The sequence below is a fragment of the Chiloscyllium plagiosum genome, chromosome 16 (genome assembly GCF_004010195.1).
Source record: "Chiloscyllium plagiosum isolate BGI_BamShark_2017 chromosome 16, ASM401019v2, whole genome shotgun sequence".
NCBI classification, from domain to species: Eukaryota; Metazoa; Chordata; class Chondrichthyes; order Orectolobiformes; family Hemiscylliidae; genus Chiloscyllium; species Chiloscyllium plagiosum.
The window spans coordinates 22542504-22564519 of record NC_057725.1 but is presented as its reverse complement, the minus strand read 5'-3'; the positions used below and the strand labels follow the sequence as shown (position 1 = coordinate 22564519).

At 38.4% G+C, this 22016-nt stretch overlaps 1 protein-coding gene across 2 annotated transcripts in view; it reads left to right on the top strand.

Annotated features, from left to right (window-relative positions):
* The window catches only part of qser1 (glutamine and serine rich 1), a 159087-nt gene that overhangs the window by 68624 nt on the left and 68447 nt on the right, over nucleotides 1-22016 (top strand). For both annotated transcript variants that reach the window (XM_043705539.1, XM_043705540.1), the window contains exons 2-5: nucleotides 4795-4898; nucleotides 9504-9665; nucleotides 12873-16643; nucleotides 17702-18000. In XM_043705539.1, the coding sequence (XP_043561474.1) occupies nucleotides 4795-4898; nucleotides 9504-9665; nucleotides 12873-16643; nucleotides 17702-18000 (4336 nt within the window). The remainder of the gene's footprint in view (nucleotides 1-4794; nucleotides 4899-9503; nucleotides 9666-12872; nucleotides 16644-17701; nucleotides 18001-22016) is intronic.

The window sequence follows — 22016 nt, the reverse complement described above, 5'->3', positions numbered from 1 at the left end:
CTTGCCTTGGCAAAGAGCTTCTTTGGTGTCTCTCTCATTGGTATAATTTTGGTTACTCTGCTTCTTGTCCGCTCTTGGACTGTTCTCCCTTACGTTTTTTGATCAGGTTTTTTATTGGGCCTATCAACAACAAATGTAGGAGAGAAGCAACTTGTGAATGGAGGAAAAGCTCTTGACAATTCCCTCCCAATCGATTTAGATTGTGTTTTCTGTAGTCTGTACAACTCGGAGGTGGGAGAGTAAATTTCCCAGGGTGATTTGCTGCCTCTGTTTTTTTTCAGCTTTGATATAAAGTTCCCAACAGACATAACCACATTTAAAACTGGCAGCTGCTTAAATTGTTCACAAAACAATAATCACGATGATTATGTTAGTTTCAAAGTTGCTGATTATAGAGTTGTAAGTATTCAATGCTCACCTTACTACAACAATATAAATGGGATGGGTTTGGAGGGATACAAGCCAGGTGCTGGCAGGTGGGACTAGATTGGGTTGGGATATCTGGTCAGCATGGACGAGTTGGACCGAAGGGTCTGTTTCCGTACTGTACATCTCTATGACTCTGACAATACTAAATCAAAATTATATCCCAAATCTTGAGTTTTCAAGATCAAAAAAGATTGTTCTAGTTTCAATCCCAACAGGATTTAATAAAAAGATAGATATGTATCACTAAACCAAGCAATAAACAGCCCACTAGTGGCATTAACTGCTGTTACCACATTCGATCAAGTTAACACAGGACGTTTAGACCATTGTACCTCAGAGTTAAGCATTCTCAGGTTGTTGATTTCATACAGAGATGAGGAGGACTTTGTTCTGAGGGTAGTGAATCTGTGAAATCCTTTATCCTGCTTTCGGGACTGGGCTGTTAAGGACATTGAAGACTGATTTTTAATCAGTAAAGAAATTGAGGGTTATGGGGAAAAGTTAGGAAAGTGGATTTGAACATGTCCTTGAATGTTCTCAATGGGCTAAATGACCTAATTATGCTCCTATGTCTTGAGGACTTATGGTCCAATGAAGGCCAGACTGGTAAAACAGCAGGATTCTTTCCAAAGGAAAATAGTGAACTGAGATGGGTTTTAACAACAATTGGAGAAAACAACCTGTGCAAAGTTTTCAAAATGTGTATGAAATAATTTTCAAGATCCAATTGGTCTGTGAAATCTAAAGTTTATTATAGATAAGGGCCAAAAGGCAATAGTTGCATAAATTAATGGAGTTGGATGTTTAATTGTTTTCATTGTTTGACCAGAAATGGCATTTTCTCATTTTGTAACAAATATACCTTCAATTTCACAACTACTGTGTAAGTGACAGTAACACTCATTATAATATTTATTGAATAATTTATTTCCTTTTCAATAGAGATCAATTAACTTGACTAACTAAACAAATTGATAAATGACTTGTTTGGGCCAGATACTGGAATCATTTTATTCCATCAAATAACTCTCAGAAATAGTCCATTTCCAGGAGCTGTTTAGTTTGCAAAGTATCATAAAATCTCAAAGTATCTATCACATTCAAAAGACTGCTTAAATGATGCAGATGCGACAGGAGATAACATGAAGAAGACTATATACTATAGTTAGATATTTTGATTTTGAATTTTAAGTCTTCCATTTACACCTTGTTAAAGTGAATTGAATACTAAATAAAATTAAATCCCAGAGCTTGGGTTTTCAAGATTAAAGAAAAAGAACATGCCAGTTTCAGTCCAAAAAGAGATTCTTAAATATTGAAAATGTAATATAAATAATGTGGTATAATAAATAAGGTTATGTTTAGTTTTTAAGTGATGGGTAACTTATTGTTACAAGACTTGTACTTTTTGTATCAAGACAATTGTTTGTGTGTCAAAGAGAGCACGGAAGTTTTCTGAAGTAATTTGAGAGTGTTCAAAAGAAACTTTGTTTCAGCACTAACTGCATTTTGTTTGTATAGTTATAAGATGCACAGTTTGGATAAAACATGATTATTGAGTAAATACTCGAGTGTAGTGTGCGTTCACCATTGATAAAGAGATACATTAAAAAATTGTGTTATTTAGGGCCCTGTTGTGGTGCAGTGGTACTGTCCCTGCCCTGGACCAGGGAAGCCAAGGTTCAAGTCCCACCTGCTCTAGATCAGTATAATAACATCTCTGAACAGGTTGATTAGGAAAAAAAAGTTAATTTTAAAAAGGTTATATTAAATGATACACAATGAATTTGTTGAAGCAACCACATGTAACAGCCAGATATACTGCTGACACAAAGATAGGTAGAAAAATAAGTTGCAAGGAAGATAGATAGAGTCTTCAATGGGATAGAGAGAGATGAAGTGAGTGGACAAACTTTGGCAGTCAGGAGTATAACATGACAAAATGAGGTCACCCGCTCTGATAGAAAAATGCAATTTTGTTTAAGTGGAGAGAAGCTGCACAATGCTGTGGTACAAAGATTTGACTATCCTTGTACATGAACCACAAAAGTTAATATGTAAGTATGTACATCATGGAATCCTTTATTGCAAGGCGGCTATAGAATATAAAATTAGAAAAGTCACACTAAGTTGTAAAGGATGTTGGTGAGAATATACCTAGAGTACTACAATACAGTTTTGGTCTTATTTAAGCAAGTTAGGGAGTATTCCATGGTGTGATTCTGGGCATGAAGTTTTGTGAGGAAAAGTTGAACAGGCTGGGCCTAAAGTTATTCAGAAGTCATATGATATCCGGTTGTAGTCTAACAGGTTTATTTGAAATCACAAACTTTCGGACCGTGGCTCCTTCAGATGAACCTTCACATCACCGAAAGTGCTCCGAGAGCTTGTGATTTCAAACAAACCTGTTGGTCTATAACCTGATGTCATGTGACTTCTGAATAAGTATAGGCCCAGCCTGCTCAACATTTCCTCACAAAATAATACCCTTCATGCCCAGAATTAGACTGTGGAACATTCTTTGAAATGATAGTATGGTTTGTGACTTTGTCCATCCCAGTCCAACACTGACACCTCCACATCATGGCTGCCACCTATACTTATTGGAATTTAGAATGAGAAATGTTGTCACTAAAATACCTAAGATTCTGAAGGGGCTTGACGCAGCAGATGCCATGTGACCTATAACTGAGCCATACAGTTCCAAAATAAAAGGATTTTCTAGTTGAGATGAAGCTGAAGAGGAACTCTATTGCAAAGAGTAGTGCATGGGTCATTAAATATATTCAGGGTTGAGTTAGACAGATTTTTTTTATGTTAGAGAGGCTATACCATTTGTGAAACAAGCAGAAAAGTGGTGTTGAGGCCCCAATCAGACCAACTACTAATTCACTGATTAGTACAGAAGGCTGAAGGAGCTATTTGGTCCACAACTTGTTTATATTCTTATGTGAGTTCTAATACATGTCAGTCACTCTTCACATTGTTGTAGGTGTAAAACTATTCATTTATGTGAAAAATGTAGTGACCTTGCTCCATTTTTTCAAGTTTATTTGAATGTGTACATTAGACTTTGCAGCAGAGACCTAACCTTTGTCACAGCCTTAAGGCTGTCAATATGAGGATCTTCTGCATTTACTTTTTGGCCAGCTGATGTATTTTGAGATGTTTGACTTTTGTTTTTAAAAAGGCCCAGCTTGGGCTGAAGAAGTCTATAATCATGTTTAGAGAGAGAGAGTATTAGGCACATCTCTCCCATCCTGACCTTGACCAATTATTCTCATGCTTTAGGTGCTAACTGTTTAGCCCACCTGCAGAATAATTTTGACTGCATGCTTTTTGCTGCACTTGCCAAACTATTCTAATCAAACTGTTCACAGATGTTATTCCATGCCTTTGGAGCAGATGAGACTTGAACTTGGGCCTCCCGGTCCAGGTATAGGGACACTACTACACCGCAAGAGAGCCTGTCAAATACAATCACAGAAAATTGATATTGGAACCTGCATTAGAGCAACATAAAGCTGTAGGAATACAAATAACGTTGATTCTCACCCTTCTTTTCAATGTGGCTGAGTTCTGAAATCTAATTTGGCTGTTCAGAGAACTTGAAGTTGGGGAAAAGAGTTTTGCTTGGCTCTTTTGTGATGATTGCTGATTGGCTGTATTCTACAGAAAGAAAACTTGGTGAGAAAATAGTTCTGCAGATTGTTTTGTAAGTGGAGATTTTGGCTTCAATAACAGGACTATTATCAAAAGCATTGCTGTACATCAGAAATGTGCATGCAGTTTCAAGTTAGAGTTTTCAATAAAATGAGTGACATCACTGAGATTTAGTGGTGTGAAAGAGAGAAAGATGTTTAAGCTTTTGAGTCTGTCATCATTAATTGGTACATGCTTGATGACCTGACTAGTCAGAGTCCACTTGCCAATCAATCAGCACTGTCCTCTTATACAGCATTAATATTGTTTTCTCTTCACTCTGATATTGCTTGTGAATAATCCTGAATGGAAGATAAAAAGCTTTGAGATAACGTACCTTTTTTCAGTAGTACTGAAGTTCAGTACTGCTGAATGACTGTTACTGAAAATCCTGTTATATCTGAATACGTAATGCCCATACTAGACTTTGGCTGTTCTATTGCTTTTATTTTTATATCAGTTTGGAACATTTATTGTGTTTGACTATTTTCACTTCTCATTTAAAACTTAAATAATTGTTTTTCACAGTTTGAATTAAACTCTGGCCATTTGAGTAAGTTATATTTGATATAATAATTTTGTCTGTGCTGTTCTGCTGCCTTGTTTTTTTTTAAATGCCATGATTTATTGCATCATTATTACTGAATCATTATGTCTTTTCAGTTTGAGCTATGGAGCAGCACACCCAGAAACTGACCTCCTTCATCGACCAGCTTATGCAGCATCTCACCAATTGCCTGGCTATACCACTACACATCACCCCACAGGTACAAAATATTTTCCGTTATAATTTTGAGCAACTTCTTAAAATTAAAAAATGCCTAATTTACAGTCATCTACTCTTTCTGTTGAGCACAGTTTTATAATCTTCGGAAAACTATTTCACACTGAAATTCTTAGGATCAACAGTTTCTAATTTTTAACCAACAAATAATGCTAGTAGCAGGGTTTTTCCAGTCGGGTGGCTTTAGATTTGTTTGTCAAGCAACAAAGTAATGGCACGTTTTAAAATATGTGAAGATTTGTGGTTCAGGTTGTAAGTTTGCTCGCTGAACTGGAAGGTTTGTTCTCAGATGTTTCATCACCATGCTAGGTAACATCAGTGAGCCTCTGTTGAAGTGTTGGTGTACTGTCCTGCTTACTATTTATCTGTCTTGGACTGTTGTGGTGGGTGATATTACTTTCTGTTCTTTTTCTGAGCGGTTGGTAAATGGAGTCCAATGTGTTTGTTGATGGAATTCCAGTTTGAGTGCCAGGCCTCTAGGAATTTCCGTGCATGTCTTTCTTTCACCTGTCCCAGGATGGATGTGTTGTCCCAGTCGAACTGCAAGCAAGCGACACACACAGACCAGATACTCAACTGCAGGAGCAAGCATCCCAACACTCACAAATGGAGCTGCATCAGGACATTATTTACATGAGCCAGAACACATTGCAGCAGCCAGGAACTACGAGATGCTGAAGAAAAACACATATACAACGTATTCAAGAACAGTGGATACCTGATAAGCACAGACGACCAATTCTTAGCTTTTACACAACAAACCTAAACAAGAAGAAACAACATGCCCAGAGACTCTAGCCACACTACCATACGTTAAAGACATCTCTGAGTTGACGACCAGATTACTCTGGCCCCTTAGCATCATGGTAGCCCATAAACCTACCAACACACTGAAACAACTCTTGATGAATCTAAAGACCCTATACCAACAACCAGAGAACAAAGGTCATATACAAAATACCCTGCAAGGACTGCAACAAACATTACATTAGATGGACTGGCAGGAAACTAGCCACCAGCATACACGAGCACCAATTAGCCACCAAAAGATATGACCAACTATCAATAGTATCTTTACACACAGACAACAAGGGACACCGGTTCGACTGGGACAATGCATTCATCCTGGGACAGGCTGAACAAAGACACACACGGGAATTGCTAGAGGTCTGGCATTCAAACCGGAACTGCATCAACAAACACAATGATTTGGACCCCATTTACCAACCTCTTAGAAAAGTGATATCACCATCATAACAGAATAAGACCTATAAATAGCAAGCGGGATAGAACACCAGTACCTCACAGGAGACTCACTGATGATATTATAAACTCACTGATGTTACCTAGTATGGTGATGAAATGTCTGAAAGCAAACGTTTCAGCTCAGCGAGCAAACTTACAACCGTAAGATGAAGCACTTCAGAAGCACCACCATTTCATTGACATTATCAGAATTCCCATAAAGGGAAGAATCAACACAGTGAGCATTTCTTAAATAAGGGAACCAAAACTGTTCACAGTACTCCAGACATGGTCTCACCAGCACCGTGCACAATTGCAGTTTGTCCAACCAGCTTAAAACAAGGGCCAATATTCCAATAGCCTTCCAGATTATCTGCTGCACCTGGGTGCTAGTTTTCTGTGTTTTATGCACAAGTACCGTTATACTGCAGCTCTTTACAGTTTTTCTCCATTTAAGTGACATTCTGTTCTTTTATTCTCCCTTCCAAAAATGAATAACTTCGTTTTCCCATATTATACTCCATTTGCCAACTTTTTGTCCACTTAACCTACTAGTACGTCTCTGTAAACTATTTGTATCACGCAGTTATTTTTAGTCTATACTGCCATCAAATAGTCCCTCCCTAATAAGGGGACAATAAGAATTTTTCAAGTGAAAAAAGAGTACAAAAATGCAAAATACTATTATGAAAATTGTTCAATCTGTGTACAGAACAAATATTCAAGAGAATTAGAGGCAGTTCCAGGGATAAAAATTGGAGGCAAGTGCATACCAAATATGCAGTATGCTAACAACATAACTATATTTGGACAATCAGAAGAGGGCCAAAAAAATACAATGACTCCAGTAAGATCTTAAAGTTAAGAAGATGGCTTGAGTATTTACACCAAAAAGACAAAAAACAGTGAATAGAAGGAATACATTAGCAGAAGCTAGAGTGAAGACTGAAGTAAATGGTTTCCACTGAAACAAGTAGATAAGTTTATCTACTTAAGATAAATCATCACACAATATATTGCAGAAAGTAGAAAAAGGACTGCGATGTCTTCTTTTGTGAAAATGAGGTATGTATTGTGAACATGAATACTCAAATAATAAAAGATGGTGCTATATTCGATACACTTTCCACTGTATTGATTGTCCCAATTTCTAGGCAAAGATCTGCAAAAGAAAATGTTTTTGGAACTGGATTCTATGATATTTACTGAAAATTGCATAACGAGATTATAAGACCACTGAAGGGATATTTGAAATTACAAATGGAAAAAGGATCTTAAGTGTCATCCAGAAAAGAAAATATCAATCTTTTTCCTATTTAATCAGAACTTGAAAAGTACAGAAAATTCCTCTAGATGGCAAAGTAGAGAGCATTAGAAGGGGTGGTAAAGGTCAAATTGATGTTGAAGGATCAAAGAAAACCTGTTCTGAATAGGCAAAAATGAATTCGGAACAAATAATACTTGTAAAGGATAATGAAAGGAGAACATAGTTTACTCCCCAGTTCTACAGAATTACAATGTCTTGTTTCCTTTAGCAAGTTTGGGTTTTCGTGTTATACTTAACGTACAACTTTTATTGTATATTTTGAGTTAGTACTCCGTCAAGTAATGTCTTCCTTCTAAATCAATCCGATATAATCCATGTGATGTTGTTTTCTGATATAATTAGTTCCAGATGTGGTGATGCAAATTCCACAAACTATTTTTTGTACTTGATGAAAATAATGGAAAACAGATTGTTCAGTTGACAAACTGCACTGCCTGAACGACTCTGCAATTCATGCGGAAGTGCTGTTTAGTTTTCAGTTTCATGTTGAACTTGTTAGTCATTCAGTCACAGGATAAGGCCATTACTGGCTTGACCAGCATTTATTGCCCATTCCTAATTGCCCAGAGGGCTGTTTTGAGTCCTTGCATGGGATTTTGTACACTACATTAGTTTTGCTCATGCTGGGTATCGGGTCCTTCATTCTGGTGAGTTGTTGTCTGAGGGTGGCTGTTGGTTTGTGTGCTGTTATAAGTCCTAGTGGTCGCAGTAGCCAACAGCCACAACTCACCAGAACGAAGGACCTGATACCCAGCATGAGCAAAACTAATGTAGTGTACTAATGCAAGGACTGCACAAAACACTATATAGGACAAACAGGAAGACAGCTAACGATCCGCATCCACGAACATCAACTAGCCACGAAACGACTCGACCAGCTACCCCTAGTAGCCACACACGCAGACGACAAGCAACATGAATTCGACTGGGACAACACTACCATTATAGGGCAAGCCAAACAAAGAACTGTCAGGGAATTCCTAGAAGCATGGCACTCATCCACAAATTCCATCAACAAACACATCGACCTGGACCCAATATACCGGCCACTACAGAGGACAACTGAAACTGACAACCGGAAGCGGCAGGGACAGGCCACTATAAATGCCGGAGGAAACGCCACAGAAGCGCTTCACAGGAGGCTCCCAAGCACTGAGGATGTCACCTATACAGGGGACGAAAGGTTTGCAACAAAAACTTCCAGCTCGGCGAACAGAACCACAGCAACGAGCACCTGAGCTACAAATCTTCTCACAAACTTAACTTAGCAATTCTTGGAACTAAGTTTCATTCCCTTGTCTTCTAATTTAATGTTTTCTCAACCTAAAAATATTTCATATGATTTATGAAAACTGCCTTAGAGTTAAAAGGTAGCTTCTATTTCTTCACCTATCGGGAAACAGGAAGAGGTCTGTGTGCTCGTTGTGATGCAGGATGGTGTTTGCAAGATGAAGCTATTTTAATAGCTTGGATTACTTATTTGAAAGCTAAACTGGCTTTTTAGATCAAATGATCTTTACTTACTCTAAACTTGTATTTATTGTGATTGGCTATGCAAGATTGTCCTAGTTGTGTGCATAGCCTATCATTTTACTTTAATTGAATGTCCATATGTCAAAAATGATGAAGTTTGAAGACTTTACAGTGATACCTGTCAAGTTTTTGACATGTGTGATAACCAAAATAGACTTTTCCTGTGACTAATTAAAGAGTGCAAGCAGACATTGGATTATTAACCTGAAGCCCCTCTTACAAGGTATTACTTTGTGTGATATAGTTCTATAGAATTTAGGATTTTGAATATTTATGATCCAAGTAGCCATTAATAACTCTGCATTGAGGTGCTAGATTACTTACCATTTTAGCTAGTAGTAGTAGTAAGTTGATTATAGTGGCTGACAGTAAATGTGAAAATCTGAAGGTGGTTGATTATGCATCATTAATTACATCCTTCTTTGATATTGGCATTGCCTTGGACGAATCTGTCTACAATACTTATTTTCTTCTCTTGTGCAGGGCTATCCAGTTTATTTGATGCAACCATACAACATTCTGGCAGTAGTGCATCTGAAAGCTCAGTCATGAACTTCCTTTCAGCTATTGAATCACGCACCCCTCCAGCTGGACCTGCTGCAGCCTCCCTGCTACCCCAGTTCAGAGCTCCTTCATGGCAGACAGGTAAATCTAAATTCATAAAATAGGATGACTTGTATTGTTTTTGTGAACTTGTACATGGAGGACTGCTTCCCAATCTCTGGAAACACAGAATACAGTCTACCAGAATTGAAGAAAATATGAAGATGAATAATTGTAAACTAACTAGCACACTCCCTGGTAACTGTGAAATTGTTGGAAGCCTGCATTGTCAAGAGGTAGACCTGGAGTGAATGCAAAATAATGTTTTCCACCCATTCAGCTTCTGTACCCCACCACCATCCAAGACTCAGCTACACCCAATGCACACCACTCCTATAGCTCCCTCTGAGCGCCTGCCCTAAACACTTATCCGACATCCAAACCTGCTCGTCCATCTGTCTCCTAACCCCAACCAATCCCTTCATTTGACATACATGCTAGTCCTTTCATGGTGGCTTTTAGAGTGCTACGGGACTTTTAAATTTCAGAATAGGACACTCAATGCTGTAAAAGGCAGAAACATTATTTCTACATAATTGACCTACAGGGTATTTTGATTTGACACATGTTTCATCAACGCAAAGTGTGGACAGTGTTTGGATAGCGCGACCTTTCTACTGAACAGGTATAACGATTTTCAAGAGCGATCTTCGACAGAATGATTTTCTATAGCATGGGGTTGCGGAGGAACAACACTGCCGTTTTATAGTAGAACAACCTGTACGTTTCCCCCTTGTTTTTAAAAGAATTGACACTTTCCTGTTTTAAAAAAAATAGATGAAAGATACCGGAGATATCCTCAGACCCTTCAGTAATTTTCTATAAACGTGCATGAATTACTCATAAGCAGCACCAAGACTATTCTATGAACACTTGTGGTAAGGACATTGTGAACATAGTATTAAGATTAAAAGTTTCAAAACAAAACTCAATCTTGAAATCCTGCCCCATCCCTCTGTTATCTGTGTATTCTAAAATTCAAATACGCTCAGACTAGTCTCCAACCTTGCACCCTCTTTAAATTACAGCTAGTCTGAAACTTTGCTCACTATATTGTAACTTGCACCAAGTCCTGCTCTAACCGCTCGGAACTGAAAAAGAGTCATATTGGATTTGATGTTAATTCTTTCTCTTTCCTCAGATGCTGCTAGACCTGCGGAGTTTCTCCAGCATTTTTTGTTTGTTTAATTGATTGCTTGCTGCCCTACGTTAGTTCTCAGTCTTGAAGCACTTTGATTATAAAATTCTGATCTTGCTTTAAAAATGTCACGTCATGTCATCCTTTGCCAGATCTGTGTTTTTCCAGTTCTGACCTCTTAGGTTTCCCCACTGTGCAAAAATTCTCTTTCTAAATTTCCATATGTGTTTTTCCTACTTAAAAGTGACCTGTTTGAATAAGGTTTTGATCTTCAATGTACACATCATCCACATTATTTTGTAACTGTTGTTACTGACTCTTGGTCCTACTTGTACACAGCAGTAAATAATAGTGAGTGCCAAATTTTACTTGTACCTTCATCCTGAATCCATTAACTGGTCAGCATTTCAAACGCAGTCCCCAGCTGTCAATGAAAAACTTTTTTCTTAGCTGCTACAGTTGTGCACTGTTTAGTGCACTACACCATTATGCACTGTAACCAGTTCTGCATTACTGCTTAGATGCAACTTACCCAGACCTATCAGTGAGTTTTGCCAGCAGCTGTTGCAACTACTTGGTGTAGTCTGTTAAGCAAGTTAGTGTATTCGAGTGTAAATTCTGCTGTGCACAAACAGATACTTGAAACCAATAATAATAAATAGGTGCCATGTGAAGTTCACTTCCCCTTTCCATTCAGTGGATGTGGTTGCCCACTAGTTGTGGGTGCTGTCTCTTCACTTGTGTCCCAAAGTGAGAAAATGAAAGCTTTTGTTATGATTATATCTGTTGCTTTACATACATGTGTAAAAGTGACTGCAAATACAAACCTTCAGTAATTTTGGTTGTATATGTGATTCTTTGAGTTAAAACACAAGTCACCCAGTGCTATTAGTCGGGTATTTTGACCTACTAGCATCAACCTGACAAACTGGAAAATTGCCCGGGTATGTTCTCTACATAAAAAGCAGGACAAATTCAACCCAGCCAATTATTGCCCATCAGTCTTCTCTCGGTCATCAGCAAAGTGATGGAAAGTGTTATCAATAGTGTTATCAAGCGGCACTGGTTCAGTGATTATCTGCTTGGTGACGCCCAGTTTGGGTTCCATCTGGGCCATTCAACTCCTGACCTCATAACTTTGGTTCAAGCTTGGAGAAAAGAGCTTAATTCCAGAGGTGGAATGAGAGTGACAGCCCTTGACAATAAGGTTGCATTCGACTGAATATAGAATCAAGGGTCCCTAGCAAAACAAATCAATGGGCAACGGGGCAAACTCTTGGTGGTTGGAATCATACCTGGCACATAGGAAGATGGTCATGATTGTTGGAAGTCAGTCATCTCAGCTCCATCCGATCTCTGCAGGAGTTCCTCAGTGTAGTGCCCCAGGCCCAACCATCTTCAGCAACTTTGTCAATGATCTTCCCTCCATCATAAAGTCAGAAGTGGGGATGTTCGCTGATGATTGCACAATGTTCACCACCATTTGTCATTCCTTGGATACTGAAGCAGTCCATGTTAAAATGTAACACGATCTGGACAATAACCAGGCTTGGGCTGACAAGTGGCAAATAAACATTTGCACAATGCAAATGCCAGGTAATGAGCAAATCCAATAAGAGGCAATCTAACCACACTGAACCTTCGACTGTCAACATCTTGGGGGTTACCATTGACCAAATACTCCACTGGGCTCACCATATAAACACAGTGGCTATAAGAGCAGGTCAGAGACTAGGAATTCATCATCTGGCTGCCCAAAGCTTGTCCACGATCTGGAAGGCACAAGTCGAGCGTGTGATGGAATATTCCCCACTTACTTAGATGGGTACAGTTCCAACAATACTTGAGAAGCTTGATACCATCAGTGCTGGGAAATAATCATTTCTTAGGGTTATTTAGACTCTGAAAAATTATGCAAAGGTATTAAAATGGGGTTGAATTTCAAATTTGAGTGTTACATGAACCAGCATATATGCATGCTAAAAGTCAGTGAGACTGCTTTATAATTTCCAGTGTCTAGATTTGTAAAGATAACTTTGGTTTATTAAAATTTGCAGATAGTTACTTGATGATATGTTTGAAATATTAATGTATTTTCTTTAATTGTCAAGGTATGCACTCTTCAACACCTTCTGAACTGTTCGTCACTGGAGCACTACAAGCTTCTGGAACATTCCCACCATCTGCTCTTGCAGCGTATCAGCATCCTCCTTCCTTTAGTAGTCGAAGTTTTACTGGTGCACAGCCCCTGACACTACAAGATGTACCTTTCAGTCCTACGACAAATGGACTTCTTTCTCCTCATGATCCCTTGCTTCAAATCAAGTCTTCTCAAGCGGCTGTTCCTTCCCCTTTGACTTTTGACAGAATTGGTAGTACTGTTTTAAGTACAAGCATACCCCCATCTTCAACATACCGCTCTGCTCAAGAATCTGCTCCTCATCACTTACAACCACAATTTAGTTTGTTGCCTTCAGCACTTGGACCAACTCAACAAGCCTCTCAAGCATACGGCACATCCGTTTTTTCTAGTTCAACTGCCTCCATTGAAAGGGCACTTCAAAGAGAATGTAGCGTTATTAAGCATCACCAGCGGCCTTCAAGCTCACACTCAGTACAGGTGCAATTACCAAGTTCTCACCATTCCTTACAAGGTTATCTTACCAGTGGGAATGAAGTTGATTTTCAGGGAACTTCAAGGCATGCAGGTTTGACATGTAGTCCACTTGGAGACCAGTCTCAGGTGAGCAATGATGGAACACAGCAAAAGAACTCTGCTGTAACAGTTGAACAGTCACAGAGTTATTCACCCACTGTTCAGTCTCTTGATTATTCTTCAAAAACTAAAACCTGTTCATCAAGACCAGCTCACCGTTCTACAAAAACTTCCAAATCTCAAAGTGCAACAGCTACCGGGCAAACACAGAGTTACTCCACACCTACACAAAAGCAAAGTTCAGTAATATCAAGCCAGTCACAAGTGTACTCTTCAGGACAGGCGTCAAATCTAATCATGTCAATTAGTCAGTCCCAGAACTATACTTCAACACAGTCTCAGAGCCTGTCAGCTGTCAGTCACTCAGAGGTATATTCTTCCAGTCAACCTGAGAAGCTCTCTACTTTAAGCAAGTCACCAGCTTCTTATTCTAGCCAGTCACAAAACCTAACACCTGTTAGTCAAGCACTCAGTTACTCTTCAGATCAGCCGCAGGTATTGCCTTCAGTTAGCCTCACTGATGATTATTCTGGTCAGCCACAAAATTTATCTTCTATTAGCCAAGCACACAACTATCCTTCTGGGCATTCTCAGGGTATACCTGCTGTGAGTCAGTCACAAAGCAGCTATTCTGTGCAATCACAGGGTTTATCAACTGTTAGTCTTTCGCAAAGTTATACTTCTGGACAATCTCTCACTTTGACATCACAAACGCAATCATTACCATTTTCTTCTTCTACTGGAGCACAGAATTTATCATCTTCAAGTCCTACTCAGGACTTTATGTCTATGCATTCTTCGCCAACCAGTCAACCACAAAGTGTTCATTCACCGTCTCAGAAGTTCTTGTCAGGAGTACATTCACCTACTTTCACTTCATCTCATTCACAGACCATGAAGAGCACTCAGTCATCCACAGACATAAAGCAGTCATATATTAAGAGGAAGTCTGATTCAGACTTGTTTGTATCATCTAAGGAAGATGATGAAAGTTTCCCTATTCAAGATTTGTTACAGCAGCAGCCTTCTCTTGAGGCATCCACTCCAGGTTTAACAGAAAGTAGAATTGGGGAGGAGAATGCTGTTTATGCTGTCTCAAAAGCAGATGACCGATATCTATCTCAGAGTGTGATCCGAAGTAATTCTCGCCTAGAAGACCAGGTTGTTGCTCTCACTTTTCAGGGATCAAAAACAGATGAAAGAAAACATGAACATTTGAAGCAATTTAGTGTGACCCAATCCATTGAAGCAATGGTAACTCATCATGGTCAGTCAGTTGGCAGTAACAACAATCTGAAAACGCAAGACATGAAAAAGGTAGTTAATTTATCGCAGTCATCGCATATTATTATGGGTTCTGAAGAATTGAAGCAGCCTCATTCTCTATTACATAAAGCACAGGAGGCTAGAGCACAAGCTCATCAAGCACAAGTAATTAATTCTTCTCAGCATTTGCAAACACACACGGTATGCCAGACTCCACGGTTACAGCTCTCTGGTGCACAGGTACTCCTAGATACATCGCGTGAAATGCCATTGTCTTTAATACAACCATCAGTAGCACAGCAGCCCCAGTTACTACAGTCAGGCCTAGGTCAATCCCAAGCGTCAGCACAGTCACAGCAAATACAGGCTCAGTCTCAGGCATCACATCATCAATCACAGTTTCTTCAACTTGAGAGACACATTGCCCAAGCCAATACACCACAGTCTCAACAGCTTCTCCAACAAAACTCTGAAGCAATGAAACTGAATGGTACAGAATCTTCAAAACCACTACAGCTAACAACAAAAGATCATTTTGACCCATCACACAGGCAAGATTCAAAATCTCAGTTTGTTGGCCTTAGTTCTGTCTGTTTTTCAGAATCTATGTTGCTTGGTGTTGAGAGAAATCTCTTCTCTGGTGTTGAAGATGTGTTTACTGCAAATGAAGGGTTTGCCAAGTCTGCTTGCAATGAATCCAGCATTCAGTCAGTTGAATGTGCTGATCGTTCAAAATCTGCATTTCAGACTGCATCTGGAAGGCATGTTTCACCAAGTTTTCATGCTTCTCAAACCGTACTGCCCAATCAACAGAATATGCATAATTTGACGTTAAGCAATAGTCAAATTAATTTGGATCTAGAGGCAGTACCATTAGATAGTTCAGCTCAATCTAAAACTTCAAGCCTTGATCAACAAACCCTTGGAACTTCAGACCAGCACATGCAGGTTGGGCTTACTGCAACAAATATGAATTCCATTCAGGATTCCAATGATCAGGAGATTGAAGGTCTTAAGAAACAATTAGGTGCTAATCCAGAATCTGAAGAAGAGGATAACGATGACATTCCTGATGATGGTGCCATAAATAATGCTAAGGATCCAGACTTCATTCCTAGTGGTAGAAGTAACACAGATGAGAGTGCTGTGTCAGATATTGATTACAGTGTGGGTGATGAAATTACACAAGGATCTAGTAACAAACGAAAATTAAAAAGACCAGCAAAGCCTAAATTGAAACTGGGTGTACAGATAGATGGATGGTCTCACAGTTTGCCTGAAGAAGGAGGGAATCTAGACTTGGCTACAGATGGAAATCAGAAGAAACAAAGAACAAAAGTACGAACAAAAGAAACTTTAGATGATGAACTTTTTAGCCAGAAACCAGTAAAACGAAGTGGGCTGGGTAAGCGCCTGAATTCCAAAGATGCAAACTCACCTCATACATCTAATGATAGTTATTATGAATGTTACTACCAGCAAGAAAGGATAAATCAAAAGATTAGAGAAGTTGAGGAAAAGCAACCAGAAGTTAAAAGTGGTTTCATTGCTTCCTTTTTAGACTTTCTTAAATCAGGACCTAAGCAGCAGTTTCCTGCACCTTCAATACGCATGGCACATCGCAATCGACGTCCATCTGCCAATACCATTCATATTCCCCTTCTGCCAGTTTCAACACACCAATCAGTGCCAACTGCCTTAATATCTACTGAAAGTGGTTCTACTAGTCCTTGCAAAAAAATAGATAATGATCTGAAGAAAAACCTGGAAACATTACCTGCATTTTCCTCAGATGAGGAAGATTCTGTTGGGAGGAACCAGGATCTTCAGAAGAGTATTTCCTCAGCACTTTCTGTTTTGGATGATCCTTCTAATAAAAAAGAAAAATTAAACACAAACGGTAAGGACAGTACATGCTTTAAGTAAACTAGGCCCTATATTTTTGTCAACATATTGCTTCAAGGATCTGCTCTCTGTAAAATGTCAAACTTCGTCTTGTGATCCAGTTATGCAGCTGCAATTCTTCTCTTTCATAGAGTATATATTTTGCCTGAGCAAAGCATATTTTGGATGTGGTGGAAGCTTTCAAAAATTGCATGTTCTAAATTATTTTTGAAAATGAAAGAAATTCTTATATTCACAAAGTATTGGGCAGGTAGATTTGTAGTTTATTTGGTTTTAAAAAAGAAACTGTGATCGAGTATATATGACCTGATTTCCTTTTAATATTTCCTCAGTTACTTTGACCCGAATGATCTTTCACAATTACAGAGGGCACATAAAAATACCTTTTGATGTACAACAGATGAACAAATTGACGGCATATTATGATATGTTACAAATTCCAATCTAATATGTGGCCACTTTTAATTTTTTGTTTTGTTGTTATAATGGAATGGAATCAGAGTTTTATACCTCAGAAATAATGGTGGCCCATCAATTTCTTCATTGGCTCCCTATTCTCAGCCCAGGTTTACTCCCCATTCTGATACCATTTTAATATCAATGATTCCATATCAAACACTTTTTTTTAAAAAAAAATTCTGTGCAAGAAATCTTTCTTTAAAATTCATTGTTCTTAAGAGAAAATAGAAATCGTTTTCTTTGCCAGTTTCACATCACCCTGCATTAGCCATTGTTAAAAGTTCCCTGGTGGTGATTTTTAAAATATATTTTAAAAAGAGAAAGTGGTAACATATGCTGTTTAATTATTTTAATTGCTGTGTTGTACAATCTCCTAGTAACCTGTATCTCCAGATCATGAATCTGAAAAATGTGAATGCCTATAAATTATTGCTAAATTATAATACCATAATTATTTGTTCTAGTCAGATTTTTATGAAGAAGTTCACAAATATCAAAATTGTGTTCTTGATAAAATTTGTATACCTTCGAGAAGGATACGTATGTTTACAGTTTTGACTTTTATCTGTATTCATTGCATATTTCCTTTACTAGAGTTCATCACTAATGGGGAGAAGGATTCCAACCCTTCTATTTCTGCCATTATACAGCAGGAAAAGGTTGCAAATCCTTCTCCCCCTTTAAAAGAGGAAGTGCAGGAGCCAACTGTAGCTCTAGAATCTCCCAAGCCAAATGAACAAGATGACCTGAATTCTACAGAGCGAGCTGCCAAACAAGAATTACTTGCTGTAGAAGGTTCAACAGATGAAGATGATATAGAAAGTGGAGGAGAGGGCATGTACAGGGAGCGAGATGAATTTGTTGTAAAGATAGAGGACATTAATGCTCTTAAGGTAATGTGGCATTTTAAAAAAAATCTGATGTTTTTCATTAGGATTGAATGGAAGAGGTTAAACTTTAAATGCTGAAGATGATCAAATTCAGTGTATTAAATAGTGTTTCCTGTGATGCTGGAACTCTGAAATAAAAACTGAAAATGCTGGGACTATTAAGGTCAGGCAGCATTTATGGAGGCAGGAACAGTACATATTTGAGCTCAGTAACCTTTTCTAATTTCTCTCTCACTGTTTGATGTGCTGATTGCTCCCACCATTTTGTTTTTTGACTCTGGAAGTAACTTATTTAATGGTTGAGATCATTCTAAAGAAGGCTAATAGTTGCTTAAATGCAGTATAGACAACATCTAGGAGCAAATGACTGCAGGTGCTGGAACCTGTACTGAAAACAACAAATGCTGGAGATCGCAGTGGATCAGAAAGCATGCATGGAGAGAGCGCAAGCTAACGTTTTGAGTCTACATGATTCTTCTTCGACTCTCCAGCATTTGTTGTTTTCAGTGTAGACAATATCTGACAGTTCATATTGTATATTTGCTGAAGTATTGGGATACTATTGCTATATGATGTAGTGAGTTTCTTCTTTGTTTGACTAATTTCCTTTCTTTTCTCTGCTATCATCAGTCAGAAGGAAGCTATTGACCTCTAAAGTTACATGAGCACCGAACCCTTTTCAATACCTTGTTGAAGTCTTTTCTTTTCTTTGTGGCTCTTGTGACATGGTGGTAATGCCTGTACCTCTGTGAAAGAAAGTCCCATACCTGTCATGTTGTATGTCAGAACATGTTGATTGCACTATCTACTTAAATATGATTCTCTTAAATTTTGCTTGATGACCGGCATGGACACGATAGGCTGGAGGGCCTTTCTTGATGCCACAAAAGCTCTATGACTCTGTTGCAACTTTTGTGGAGACTGATAATAGTTAACAAGGAATTTAAACTTGCTTTTTGTTGCTAGAGCTTAACAACAAAATATTTAAAGACATTAGAGTAGCTGAAGACAAAAACACTACCTTTATAGATACCATATTCTTTAAAGCACAAAAATATTTCCTTATAACTAACCAAAAGCATTTCACATGTATTTTACCCTGTCCCTTATGTAGATGATGTGGATGATGATAGTTTCATAAAGGTACACGGTACAGTTGCTATTAATGGAAATGTTATTAAATTTATCTTCCCTTTGACACTATTAACTTTATATTAGCCCATCCTAATCATGGAATTTTGTAGTTTATAGATTAGTGCTGTTGGATAAAAATTTTCATATGCATGAAATCTTTCAAACCTTGGTATGTGAGCCAATTATATAGTGCTTTTCATAACCACTGGACATCTCAATGCCACTTTGCAGTTGATAACTTTGTGATGTGTAGTCATTGGTGGAACATAGAAAACACAGAAGCCAGTATGCACTTGATAAAGGTCCCAGAGGAAAAAAAATGTGATAATGACCAGATGATCTGTAGTGTTGATGAAGGATAACTATTGGCCAGGGCACCAAGGATAATTACACTGTTCTACTTTGAAATATTACTATGCACTCTTTTTACAGCCCCCAGAGCAGGGGACCTTGTGTATTGTATAACCTAAAAACGGCACCTCTGATATTGCAGTTCTTCCTCAGCATTGCACTGGAGTCTAGGCCTGATCTTGGTGGACAAGGTCTGAAATAGGATTTGAACAAAGAGCTCTGTGGTTTAGTGGTATGAATGCTACCAGCATCTCAAAATACAAATTAGCTAGTCATTATTGCACTGCTGTTTTTTGAACACATATTGGCTGCTGCAGTTCATATGTTAAGTAATAATCACAATTCAAAAACTTCATCAGTTGTAAAGTACTTTGAGATGCTCAATGTGTTATCATCTAATATGATCTGAAAGAATGCTGAGACCACATGGAATGAGGTGACAAGTGATGGACATATATTAATTAAAAGGTATGGGGAATTAGTAATCATGAGGTGAGTCTTTTATGGAATGTGGTTAATTGAAATAAAACTTAAAATTGGAATAAAGCGTGCAAATGAGGACTTTAGGAGAAAGTGAGGACTGCAGATGCTGGAGATCAGAGCTGAAAAATGTGTTGCTGGAAAAGCGCAGCAGATCAGGCAGCATCCAAGGAGTAGGAGAATCGACGTTTCGGGCATAAGCCCTTCTTCAGGAATGAGGACTTTAGTTCTGTTTAAATGCAGTTATCTTTTGGACTATAACACAGTGATTGTGAAGCACCATTTAAAAGTGTCTCCTACTATTCCACTGAATCTCCTTCCCATCTTTCATTCCCTTTTTTATCTTTGACCACTTGGGAATGTTGATCTGACAAATTCAATGGTGGGTCCATTGTTCTATGATCCCAGTTGAGACCCCTACTTATTCCCTGAATTGTTTAGAGACAAGTAACTATTTTTTTTTAAAGCTGGCAGAGAGAGAAAGCCAGAGGCCTTACTAAGTAACTAATAAACTCATTCTTTCAACTCAAGAAAGCCTGTTTAAATGAACTTTAAAAACATAATTTCATCTGGCCAGAGAGGAAGGTGTCCACAAGGATCCTTTCTGAAGTTAACCTTGTTGTAACCTACTAAGTGAGCCAGAAGAGCCAATATAGGTGGAGAGCCAGTTAAGCTTTCCTCATCCAAAAGCATGACAATTTTGGATATCTTATTGGAATTGTAGTAAATTGTGTACCCTTCCCCAGAGACTGATGGTAACACTGCTCTCGTTGCAATTTGTTTTCAATGTTATGTGCTAGTTTCCTGTTCTTTGATCGAATTTGAGGTAGTAAAGGATAGATCCTAGTGAGACTACAGTAATAAATGTGGGATTGGGAAAAGGAATTATTGGTAGATTTATTGTGCTGCCATTCTGTGCTATTAGCAACTACTGTTGCAAATGTTTACTGCCAATTTTCTTTGATGGAATTAGAAGTTACTACTTTTGTGTTACAATAGAGCATATATACAGAGCCACAAAAGTGCATAAAGCTTAAAAAATCTATTCTGATTTTCAAATTAACATCTGTTGCTTGGAGGCTTACCAGGTTCCTGTTTATCTTTTGAGTTACATTTTTATGGTTGGCAGATGTTCTGTATGGAACTCATGCTCATTACAAAATAGTTTTCTTCTGTCTATTGATTAATTCAATATAAAAGTGCAGAATATATAGCAAAAGACTAATCAGGGCAAATGTTGCTCAAACATGTAAATATATCATACATTTTCCAGTATTATTTACACTTAACTAACAAAACAGCTTCTCTAATTTAAGTCTTATTGTCTCCTTACCACTGCTTCTTTCTCCCCATCACTCAAATGAACAACTTTGTTGGAAGGGGTTTTCCAAAATAAGAAGTGTCACTGCATTAGTTCTAGACTCCCCCACCCCAGGGAAATGATCTTGTCTGTTTAGAGTCATATAGAGTCATAGAGATGTACAGCATGGAAACAGACCCTTCAGTCCAACTCGTCCATGCCGACCAGATATCCCAACCCAATCTAGTCGTAGAATGGATGGCTTTGAGGTATGTAGAGAAGAGGTGTTGGAAATCCTGGAAAAGGTGAAAATAGATAAGTCCCCTGGGCCTGATGGCATTTATCCTAGGATTCTCTGGGAAGCAAGGGAGGAGATTGCAGAGCCATTGGCCTTGATTTTTATGTCCTCTTTGTCTACAGGAGTAGTGCCAGAAGACTGGAGGATAGCAAATGTGGTCCCCTTGTTCAAAAAGGGGAGTAGGGATAACCCTAGTAACTATAGGCCGGTGAGTCTCACTTCTGTTGTGGGCAAAGTCTTAGAGAGAATTGTAAGGGATAGGATTTATGCACATCTGGATAGGAATAATGTGATCAAGGATAGTCAGCATGGTTTTGTGAAGGGCAAGTCGTGCCTCACAAACCTTATTGAATTCTTTGAAAAGGTGACGAAGGAGGTTGATGAGAGGAAAGCGGTAGATGTGGTATATATGGATTTTAGTAAGGCGTTTGATAAGGTTCCCCATGGTAAGCTACT